General features: G+C 38.8%; 1 protein-coding gene across 1 annotated transcript in view; it reads left to right on the top strand.

Annotated features, from left to right (window-relative positions):
* The window catches only part of LOC112046643 (zonadhesin), a 74,505-nt gene that overhangs the window by 12,944 nt on the left and 49,313 nt on the right, over positions 1-12,248 (top strand). The window contains exons 12-20 of the mRNA XM_052884015.1: positions 94-216; positions 3,997-4,185; positions 5,385-5,555; positions 6,005-6,199; positions 7,199-7,393; positions 8,656-8,814; positions 9,632-9,820; positions 10,307-10,477; positions 11,367-11,561. Coding sequence (XP_052739975.1) covers positions 94-216; positions 3,997-4,185; positions 5,385-5,555; positions 6,005-6,199; positions 7,199-7,393; positions 8,656-8,814; positions 9,632-9,820; positions 10,307-10,477; positions 11,367-11,561 — 1,587 coding nt within the window. The remainder of the gene's footprint in view (positions 1-93; positions 217-3,996; positions 4,186-5,384; positions 5,556-6,004; positions 6,200-7,198; positions 7,394-8,655; positions 8,815-9,631; positions 9,821-10,306; positions 10,478-11,366; positions 11,562-12,248) is intronic.

Here is a 12,248-nt window from a genome sequence, read left to right on the forward strand (position 1 = left end):
TAAAAATATTTGTCAATTTCTTAATTATATTTAAAGAAATCTCGACACAATATTTTGTAATAGAAGTTAAGATACGTTTTTTATCTGTTTTAGCGGAAGCTGTGTGTGGAAAATACGAAGAAACAAACTTTTGTATAGCTTTAGCAGGAATTTATTGCCCACCGTGTAGATGTAAAAAGGGCTATAAATATGATAGCAATGGCGAATGTGTTCTAGGTAATTAAATTAATTTGTTTTTATTTACAACTGATAATGATTTCTCTCATTCATTGACGTTAACAGATAGCCATCTAATAATTTATAATTGATTATTTCAATATATCGATTAATATCTGCTTGAATATTGTACTCTATGATTTTTTAAAAAAAGCAACTGTTGACTTTCTTGCCGGTTTCTTCTCAGAAGAAGCTGCCTTCCGATCCAGTGGTAGAATCTTTACAAATAGTCAACTGACGTGTCAAAAGTGCTTGTAAACTGAGACTACTTGAAATAAATGATTTCAATTTTGATTTTGAATGTACTTGCATTAATAAAAATATACTCGATTGTAGATGTTTACAATCGTAATCAGCAGTAATTTGCATATTTCGAATATCGATTTCAATTGAATCGATTTTATTCTCGTTCTGCATTATCAACGTAATGACAGCGCGCGTTTACAAAGACAACTGGCATGCAACGACAATCAATGAAATGTGAATTTGCAAAGCCGGTTAAGTATGAAAATAAAACATCAGCAAATATTCACTGTTGGCCATTGCTTTATGTTTTTACTGGATAACCTTATAGTAATCTAGTTAAAAATATTTTTTTATTTATAATTTCTGTAATGTCACATTAAAATATTTTGTTTATTCAATTACAATGTTAACACTAGTGTCTACTCGTAGTTCAATTTCGGGTTTCTTTAGGTATTTTCCATGTAAATTATTACCTTCACAAATATCTATACTAATATTATAAAGCGGAAGAGTTTGTTTGTTTGTTTGTTTGTTTGTTTGATTGAACGCGCTAATCTCGGGAACTACTGGTCCGATTTGAAAAATACTTTCAGTGATAGATAGCCCATTTATCGAGGAAGGCTATAGGCTATATTTTATTTTTAAAAAAATTAGGGATCCTTCCTGAAACTCCAATAATGTAACCCAAGGTGTACATGGCGTGTGTTCGCGCCTTCCAAAAGTCTGCTAATGCCCTCAAGCATTGTCATTGCTGTTCAAAAGGCCAAGGGGTTGCAAATACAGCAGCGTCATTCACTCGACCGTGAAATGACCTCACTCTCAACCAACACGCGCACGAGACGGTTGTAGCTTGCCAATTTGTCATCGGACCTAACCTTACTTACAATAAACCTTTTCAACCTTCTCCAAGTTTTTCTTTACCAGCGTGCGCTGCAAAAACTATTGATGTAAGAATAAAATAATGTACAACAACTTTGTAGAACACATCGTTTTCTACAAAAGATGTCGCGACAGCATATATCTATCTATCTATCTATCTATACTATAGTAAAAGAGTAGAAATCGAGTGTCTGTACTTTGACCAAATTTAACTAAAATCAAGTTTTAGTTAAATTTGGTCAAAGGCGATTAGAAATGAGCAATGGAATACAAAAATATTTTTTTTGATTTTTGCCTGCCTGTCTGTCTGTCTAACTGTCTGTTTGTCTGGCTGTCCTTCTGTCGCGCTATTCTCTGGTTCTGCTGAACGGATTTTGACGCGGATTTCACAAATAGATTAAGCATAGTTCAGGGCAACATATAGGCTTTGTTTCATTAAAATCGGACAGATAGAAAAAAAGTTATCTTGAAAAAACCGGATTGCTCAAATTGATTCGCAGGCGTTATTTGGAGAAACGAGTTTTCCACTAAAACTGTGTAATATCGATATTCTATACTCAACTGACCAATTTGTTTGTTTATTTAGTTGAACGCGCGAAACTAATCTCAGGAACTACTTAAAAGTTCAGGTTCAAACTGAATAATCCTTTTTGTGTTTAAATAGTCACATTGTCTACTTTTTTATCGTATAATGTTATGCGAGATTTATGACTATAAAAAGATCACGAATTTGGCGCAATAGCTATTAAATACTTAGCTATACTCTATACTTATAATAAAACTGTAGGTAACAGGTCAAATTACAGAACTTTTTGATTAATTTAAAAAAAAAAATATCATTGGGCATTATACAATCGATACTGCATTCAAAAACATTTTTTTTCGATTCTTTGTCTGTCTGTCCTTTTTTTTTGTTGACCGGGCATCACACTGAATCTACTGAATGAATTTAAATGAAACTTAGCACGGTTTGAGAACATAATACGGAGCAGGTTATAGAATACTTTTTATAGCGAAAATAAAATCAGAAGGGGGTGAAATAGGGGTTGAAAGTTTGTACGAAAAGTCCTCCTCTTTTCCTGGTCAATTTACCCAAGCACAAAAAACGCGCTTTAAACTTTATTATAGACCGGCATTCGGCCGGGAGTTTGTGATAGGGCCTTTGACCGTGACTATGGCAGGGCATTTTACTCAAGCACAAAAATCGGAACGCGCGGCCTTCGGCCGGGAGTTTATGGTACAGCCTTTGACCGTGACTACGGCTGGGTATTTTACGCAAACAAAAAAAAGCGCGGCCTTCGGCCGGGAGTTTGTAATATGGCCTCTGATCGTGGCTACGGCTGGGCATTTTACCGATGCACAAAAAACGGAACGTGCGGCCTTAGGCCGCGCACCGTATTGTGGCCCGGCATTCGGCCGGGAGTTTGTGATACAGCCTTCGACCGTACTACGGCTTGGCATTTTACCCAAACACAAAAAACGGAACGCGCGGCCTTCAGCCGGGAGTTTATGATACAGCCTTCGACCGTGACTACGGCTGGGTATTTCACCCAAGCAAAAAAAAAGCGCGGCCTTCAGCCGGGGGTTTGTAATATGGACTCTGATCGTGGCTACGGCTGGGCATTTTACTGATGCCAAAAAACGAAACGCGCGACCTTCGGCCGCGCACTGTGTTGTAGCCCTGTCTTCGGCCAGGAGTTTATGATACAGCCTTCGACCGTGACTACGGCTGGGCATTTTACCGAAGCACAAAAAACGGAACGCGCGGCCTTCGGCCGCTCACTGTATTGTAGCCCTGTCTTCGGCCAGGAGTTTATGATACAGCCTTCGACCGTGACTACGGCTGGGCATTTTACCCAAGCACAAAAAAAGCGCGGCCTTCAGCCGGGGGTTTGTAATATGGACTCTGATCGTGGCTATGGCTGGGCATTTTACTGATGCCAAAAAACGAAACGCGCGACCTTCGGCCGCGCACTGTGTTGTGACCCGGCCTTCGGCCGGGAGTTTGTGATAGAGCCTTCGACCGTGACTACGGCTGGGCATTTTACCGAAACACAAAAAACGGAACGCGCGGCCTTCGGCCGCTCACTGTATTGTAGCCCTGTCTTCGGCCAGGAGTTTATGATACAGCCTTCGACCGTGACTACGGCTGGGCATTTTACCCAAGCACAAAAAACGGAACACGCGGCCTTCGGCCGCGCACTCTATTGTGGCCCGGCCTTCGGTCGGGAGTTTATGATACAGCCTTCGACCGTGACTACGGCTGGGTATTTTATCCAAACAAAAAAAAGCGCGGCCTTCGGCCAGGGGTTTGTAATATGGCCTCTGATCGTCGCTACGGCTAAGCATTTTACCGATGTACAAAAAAACGGAACGCGCATCCTTCGGCCGCGCACTGTGTTGTAACCCGGCCTTCGGCCGGGAGTTTGTGATAGACCCTTCGACCGTGACTACGACTGGGCATTTTACCCTAGCACAAAAAACGAAACGGGGTCGAAAATGTACATCGATTTTCACGCGGACGAAGTCGCGGGCACCTGCTAGTAAACTAATAATATTAGTCTATTCATTGATATTATGACAATGAGCTATTAACTAATCAAAGGCATGATGCAGACTTTAGCTATAATTTTCGTATTATTTGTCTAAATATAGATCTGAGGTGTGGTGAAAATGAGGAGGCATTACATTGCAAGCAATTTTGTCCCCCCGACACGTGCAGTTCGGATCCCACTCGGTTAGACTGCAGACAACCCTCGGAGTGCGAAGCTGGATGTAACTGTAGGGTCGGATACAAGAGAGACGAAAACGGAATTTGTATACCTGAAGAGAAGTGCCCACAATGTATGTATTATTTTGACCACTTCTCTGGCACAGTTGGTACTTTGGTTCTCAACAAAGACAATGCAGGGTAACACCCGAATGAGAGAGCCCTAACAGCCCAGTGGATATGACCTCTGCCTTCTGTTCTAAGAGCGTAGGTTCCAATCATTGGCGTATCTAGGATTATTTGGTAGGATGAGCCTGGCCCCTGACATCAGTCTATTATGAGTATTTTGAATTTTGAATTTTTGAATTTTTTTGAGTATCATTATAACATTCCGTATCGGTAGCTCAGAATCCTAGGGTGGGTCAGGTCCATTACATACTTACTTACTTTATACGCCTATGGTTCCAATCCGGCCCGGGCCATGCACCTCTTACTTTTCAGTTGTGTGTAGTTCAGAAATTAAATATCACGTGTCTCAAACGATGAAGGTAAAACATCATGAGGAAATCTTCATATCTATGTTTTTTTTTAATTCTCTGTCTGCCAATCCGCTTTGGGCCAGCGTCATGATTATCAACCCATATTGGGCTCACTGCTGAGCTCGAGTTTCCTCGCAGGATGAGAGGGGTTAGGCCTTAGTCCACCACGCTGGCCCAATGGGGATTGGCAGACTTCACATTTGCAGAGAAATAAGAAAAATTTTTGGTATGTAGATTTCTTTACGATATTTTTCCTTCATCGTTTGAGACACGTTATATTTAATTTCTTAAAATGCACACAACTGAAAAGTTGGAGGTGCATGCCCTGGACCGGATTCGGACCCACACCCTCCTCAATCGGAGACAGAGGTCATATCCACTGGGCTATCACGATATTTTAATATTATAAAGCTGAAGAGTTTGTTTGTTTGTTTGCTTGAACGCGCTAATCTCAGGAACTGGTCCGATTTGAAAAATTCTTTCAGTGTTAGATAGCCCATTTATCGAGGAAGGTTATAGGCAGTATATTAATCCTGTATTCCTACTCGAACGAAAACCAGGCGGGTGAAACCGCGCGAAATCAGCTAGTTTATTATGGATATTAGGGACCATGTAACTCGGTTTGTGAAAAATTGCGCATGTTTGTTTAATGTATTAAATTATAATTTAAATTACTAAACTAATCGGTATTAAATATATGGTAGACATTTTTAAAAGTTACCTCGTCCGTTGATTCGTTCAGTTGATATTTATTTTTCTACAACTACACTTCAATTTGCTATTCAAAAATACAGTTTGCAAGGGTGATCGCAATGCAACGTACACGGATTGTCCCAGTCGATGCTTCACCTGCAATAAGGCGAACGCTATTTGTACTAAGGAATGTCGACCCAAAGGCTGTCAGTGCAACACTGGGTATTATCGCACTGATGATGGTATTTGTGTTTTGCCTGAGGATTGTCCACGTAAGTAAATAGCTAAATAATACATAATAATGAATACAGATAAACAACATTAAAGGGTCTGTCTGTAATTTAAATAACTGTTTTTTAAAAACACAAACAAGCATTTATAAAATTTTTGTATGTCTGTCTGTTTTTCGAGCTAATCTCGGAAACGGCTGAAATGATTTGAATGCGAATTTCATTGAAAGATAGAAAAGATTAACAAACAACATCTGTGTAGGCTACTTTTATCCCGAATAAATTAATGATTCCCAGGATTGAAAACACGGAAGAATTTCATGCGAACAAAATTACAGGCATTCGAATGAATACATAGTAAGAATTATTATGTTTTTGCATAATTGATGTTTCTTTAGTTTTACCCAGCAACGTGCTTTTTTTGTACGCCTTACTATTAAATTCAAAGCCGACTTCAGAAAATAGAAAGATAATATCAAAATCAATTGCAGCTATTCCATGTGGTCGAAATGAAACTTACGCCAAATGCCAGTTCAGTTGTCCCACGAACTATTGTCCGAGAGATGACAGCTTAAACCAAGTGGCGTGCTCACCACCGAAGCCTTGCCTTGGAGGTTGTGTCTGCAACCGCAATTATCTACGAACCAATGATAAGCAAGAACGGTGTATCTTAGCTTCAGAGTGCCGTAAGTGTTATATACATTCATCATAATCGTAATCACCATTCACCATTATTATTAACTTCCAATAGACGTCTATTGCTGTCTCTATTTTACAACTTTATCGATGTGCTTAATGTTCATACTCGTACTAAATTACACCTACCTTCTAGTAATAGTTGCACTAACTGTGAACCAAAATATAGAATTGACAATTTTCATTACTGGAATGTATTTAAAATAGTACTTTTTACTGATATGTATTAACTAACATGAAGAAAATTAGGAAATATGATAAATAAAATAGCCCAGTTCTTGTATGAAAAATATTTTGATTAATACAAAAATGAAAGCAGTATTTTAACGCACAAATCTAGAGTATCTTGATATTATGATAATATCCAAAAAATTGGGATATTTAACTAAAGTATAAAATCGGATAATCCATCTCTATTTCGGGAACAAGAGTCTTCTAACATTATGTATGCAAAATGAAATTACGAACGAATAGAATAGTTAAGGTGTGGATGTAAACAGACAAAATCACATTCGCATTTACATCTGAGTTTATAAACTTTTACTTACTGTGCTGTAGAAGACTAACATTCCGAAGGACCACAGTATAAAATTGAATAAATATTATGACCTAACAAATGAACTAACCAAAAAATTATTATGTGGTTAGTCCATACGCGAGAGGATTAGCAGCAAAATCTCTCTATAACTTGCTAAAAGACCTTGGCCTATCTAAAACAGCAGCAAGTTTTATATTAGTAGGGGTATCCAAAGCTGTTTTAGTAGGAACATACCAAATTTGGCTAGGCAGGGAGAACACCACGAGCGGAGAAGGTGAATATTAATCGATTTTCAAGAAACTCCTTAACACAACGCCGATTAGTCATAAGTCCAGGGCTCTGTCGTAGTTTTTCTCTCTGCTAGGCGATGGACTCGGCACTCGCACGTTGAATCCACGGAATTCTAAGATATTCGTCTCTCTACTTGATTTAAAAAAGCCTTTGTCTTCAGCACGTGTGACATGCACAAGAGAAAACGAAGAGTGGAAATCCTGTCCTGCGCCTTGCTTCTCGGACCAGTGCAGAGATCTGAAACAAGCGGTGTGCAGGGACACAGGTGGAGAGGCGAAGTGTAACCCACGATGCGTTTGCAAATACAACTATCGCAGAGATGACTCTGGCAAATGTGTACCTATTACTCAATGCTGTAAGTTAAACCTATTTTTGAACTCATCTGCCTATATTTTTGAGTACCTATTCATATCCTATGTTAGGAGTATCTCTGCGTGATCGAATCAGAAATGCGGAGATCCGCAGAAGAACCAAAGTCACCGACATAGCTCAACGAGTTGCGAAGCTGAAGTGGCAATGGGCGGGGCACATAGTTCGAAGAGCCGATGGACGTTGGGGTCCCAAAGTGCTGGAATGGCGACCCCGCACTAGTAAGCGCAGTGTTGGCCGACCCTCCACCAGGTGGACTAACGACATCAAGTGAGTCGCAGGGATTCGCTGGATGCAGGTGGCTCAGTATCGTGATGTTTGGAAGTCCCTACAAAAGGCCTATGTCCTGCAGTGGACGTCCATCGGCTGATATGATGATGATGATGATGATGATTCATATCCGTACTAGTAATATTATAAATGCGAAAGCAAGTCTGTCTGTCTGTGTGTATATTACCTTTTCACCACAAAATATCTGAACTGATTTGGATGAACAGTGATAAATTGACTTTGTACAGTGATAAATTGGGTCTTGGATTCAAAGATTTTATACTGTTAGATATGTCACTAATGCGTCACAACTAAGGCGAACAAAGGTGTATAATTAAAAACGCATAGTAAACAACCAAAGTTATTTAACAAAACATACTATCAAAATATTGTCTACATTATCAAGTTGTGTGTTCAGGAAGTGTAAAAACTATGCTCAGTGGAGTAGCTAAATTCGGATCACTTTTTGCTATCAATTTGTAGACACGATAATATCTATAGTATAAAATATCGTCGCCTGGAACAGAACATAGGCTAATTTTATCTCGGAAAAATCCATCCATCCAGTTTAGTGTTTCATATAAATTCATACTAAGCAGTTGGTCGTGCAACCAGGGCGCGGTTGCAGGTCGCGGTCGCGAACCGAATGCTACCTTTAGGTCGATCGTGCCTCCCTTTCGCTTGTTTCTTGCTCTCGCGTGCACGTTCTGCCTGGTTCTGCTGTAGAACGTAAATTGTCACGTTCTGCATGTTATGCTTTGTCGTGCGTGCAGCTGTCGTTCGTCGATTTATAAGACGTTGTCACTTCTCTACATGTTATGCACATCTCTATATTAACTTTAACTGTGTCAAATTTCATACTCCTCCGTTCGCGCAATTTTCGTAAAACGGGTTGCAAAATTTTCGTTTCATGTATATCATAAATATAATATACACAACCAATTAGATAGTTAAACATATTTATCGAAATGTCTTCAGCATCAGTGTGTGGGGAATACGAAGAACCTTCGGAATGCAGTGACAACAATCCGCGACCAGTTGCCGGTGACCACGGTGCAGTGGAAGGAATTAAATGCGTGCCAGGATGCAGGTGTAAGAAGGGATACAAGAGAAATAGTAAAGGAGTGTGCGTTCTAAGTAAGTTTAATTGTTTACCACTTTTAAAATCTGAATTATCACCGGGACTGCTATAGCTTAGACTAGAGGTTGGTTGTATACATATAAATGACTGAGTTATTATATTATGTAAGAAGTATATACTATAAAGATTTCGGCTCAGCGAGTTGAGGACGAAATTGTATAGCTTGTTTGTATAAGTATGCTACATTTGACATGTAGATTCTCTTTCTGCACGTGTGAGAGTAAGCTGCAGGATGCAGATGTAAGAAAGGATACAAGAGAAATAGTAAAGGAGTATGCGTTTTGAGTAAGTTTAATTCTTCACTACTTTTAAAATCTGAATTATAGAACCGGGCCTGTAGCCATGTGAATAGTTAAGACTATAGGCAGTTTGTACATAAATGATTGAGTTATTATACTATGTAAGAAGTGTACACTACAGAGATTTCAGCTCGGTGCCGTAATGTATGGGAATGACGCTCCCATAATTTTTTAATTTTTAAAGCATTAGCGTTTTATGGTGAGGATATGTTCAAGAGATAAATAAATTTGTTGGATTACAAACTTATTTACCTCTTTCCTCGGGCAAATCAACATTATATCACATAATGTATTTTTCTCAAGATGACAGCGCGCGTTTACCAAGACAACTGGCATATAATGACAATCAATGAAATGTGAATTTGCAAAGCCAGTATGAAAATAATGAAATCAGCAAAAATTATTTTTCCATGAAAATTCTTATAATCTTTAAATGTAATAACTAATAATATTAGTCTATCCGTTGATGTGCCGACTTTATCTATAACTTTTTGTATTCTTTGTCTAAATATAGATCTACAGTGTGGTGAAAATGAGGAGGCATTACATTGCAAGCGATTTTGTCCCTCCGACTCATGCAGTTCGGATGCTACTCGGATGGACTGCAGACAGCCCGTGGAATGCGAGCCTGGATGTAACTGTAAGAAAGGATACAAGAGAGACGAAAACGGAATTTGTATACTTGAAGAGAAGTGCCCACAATGTATGTACACCCAATTGTAATATTATAGAGCCCTAATAGCCCAGTGGATTTGACCTCTGTCTTAGATTGTAAGCGCGTAGGTTCGAATCTGGTCCGGCGCATGTAACTCCAACTTTCCAGTAGTTTGTAGTTCAGTAATTAAATATCACGTATGTCAAATGATAAAAGAAATACATCGAGAGGAAACCGGCGTACCTGAAAATTTTCTTAATTGACTCTCTGATTTCCAGAAGAGATCCGTGCTCAAAAGTGAACCGAATATTTCTGTTGTTGATAACTATATTATATAAAGGACATTAGGCACATTGTGACCCGTTTTGTGTAAAAATTGCGCATGTTTGTACATTGTAATTTACTAAATTAATCGGAATTAAATATATTTATGTGGACATTTTTGAAAGTTAGGTATCTTATTTGTTGATTCGTTAAGTTTATATTTTATTTTTTTCTACCACTTTATTATAATTTGCCATTTAAAAAATACAGTCTGCAACGGTGATCGCAATGCGACGTACACGGATTGTCCCAGTCGATGCTTCACCTGCAATAAGGCGAACGCTATTTGTACTAAGGAATGTCGACCCAAAGGCTGTCAGTGCAACACTGGGTATTATCGCACTGATGATGGTATTTGCGTTTTGCCTCAGGATTGTCCACGTAAGTAAACAGTTAATGATTAATGACTACATAAATATTTTAATTTTTAAAATTTTTTTGACAATACGAGCCAAAACGCTATTCGGCCATGATGGTCTATATTTTAACAGTTTAATGACGTCACGTAAACACTGAACGGACTGACTGAAAATTATTAAACTCCGTATCACGAAACAAGTCCCGTAGACGCGGTGCTAATGTCTTATTGGTGCTCATTGTCATTTGGTAAGGGCGATCTTAATGTCATTTGTGTAAGGGCGCTGTAATTTTTAGTTCAGGTGTTAGCCGCAGGATTCATTCGTGGCGCGGAGTCTAGTGATTAATTAGTTTGGCGTTTATTCCTTTAATGACATCAAGTAACATCGTGACGTCATTTGACAGCCTCCGTGGCGCAGTGGTATGCGCGGTGGATTTACAAGACGGAGGTCCTGGGTTCGATCCCCGGCTGGGCCGATTGAGGTTTTCTTAATTGGTCCAAGTATGGCTGGTGGGAGGCTTCGGCCGTGGCTAGTTATCACTCTACCGACAAAGACGTAGCGCCAAGCGATTTAGCGTTCCTGTACGATGTCGTGTAGAAACCGATAGGGGTGTGGATTTTCATCCTCCTTCTAACAAGTTAGCCCGCTTCCATCTTAGATTGCATCATCACTTACCATCAGGTGAGATTGTAATCAAGGGCTAACTTGTAAAGAATAAAAAAAAAATGGACGACAGCGTTTTACACGTCTGTAAAAATTTAATAAATACATAATTTTTAAATTAAGTTTTCCATGAAATCCTTAACTTATATTAATTGATATCGATATATGTCAGACCCTCATTCCACGTACTACACGAAATTAACATTGTTTATATTAAATTTGATATGAGTCAACTAACCCTATTGCAGCTATTCCATGTGGTCGAAATGAAACTTACGCCAAATGCCAGTTCAGTTGTCCCACGAACTATTGTCCGAGAGATGACAGCTTAATCAAAGTGGCGTGCTTACCACCGGATCCATGCCTTGGAGGTTGTGTCTGTAACCGCAATTATCTACGAACCAATGATAAAGAAGAACGGTGTATCTTAGCTTCAGAGTGCCGTAAGTGTTATAAACATTCATCATATTCATAATAGCCATCCACCATTATTATTAACAGCCAATGGACGTCTACTGCTGTCTTTATTCTATAACTTTATCGACGTGCTTAATGTTCATACTCATACTAAATTACAGTTACTTTCTAGTAATACTTGCACTGTGGGTATGACATACCCGAATATAAAAATGAAACATTTAAGAAAATTAGGTAAAATAAATATGATTCTAGTTCTTGTTATAAAAGTATTTAAATTTGTATTTTTAAATCAACACTATTTTGATATTATGACTAAATATCCAAATATAAGCCATCTTTATTTCGGAAACAAGAGTCTTTTAGCATTATGTATGGAAAATTTAATGGTGAAAGCTGTAGTAGTTAAGGCGTGGAAGTAAACAGACTAAATCACATTTACGTCTTTGTTTAGGGACTTTTCGTTACTGTGCTGTGAGAGACTAACATTCCGAAAGACCACGGTATACAATTGAATAAATATTATGACCTAACAAATGAAGTAACCAAAAAATGGCTATGTTTTTAGTTGCCGTTGAAGTAGGTGCGAGACGATTACTAACAGAATCTATCTACCTACAACTTGCTTGCTACAACTAGTCCCTATAAAAGGCCTATGTCCAGCAGTGGACGTCCATCGGCTGATATGATGATGATGATGATGATGACAACTT

The sequence above is a fragment of the Bicyclus anynana genome, chromosome 10 (assembly GCF_947172395.1).
Source record: "Bicyclus anynana chromosome 10, ilBicAnyn1.1, whole genome shotgun sequence".
NCBI lineage: Eukaryota > Metazoa > Arthropoda > Insecta > Lepidoptera > Nymphalidae > Bicyclus > Bicyclus anynana.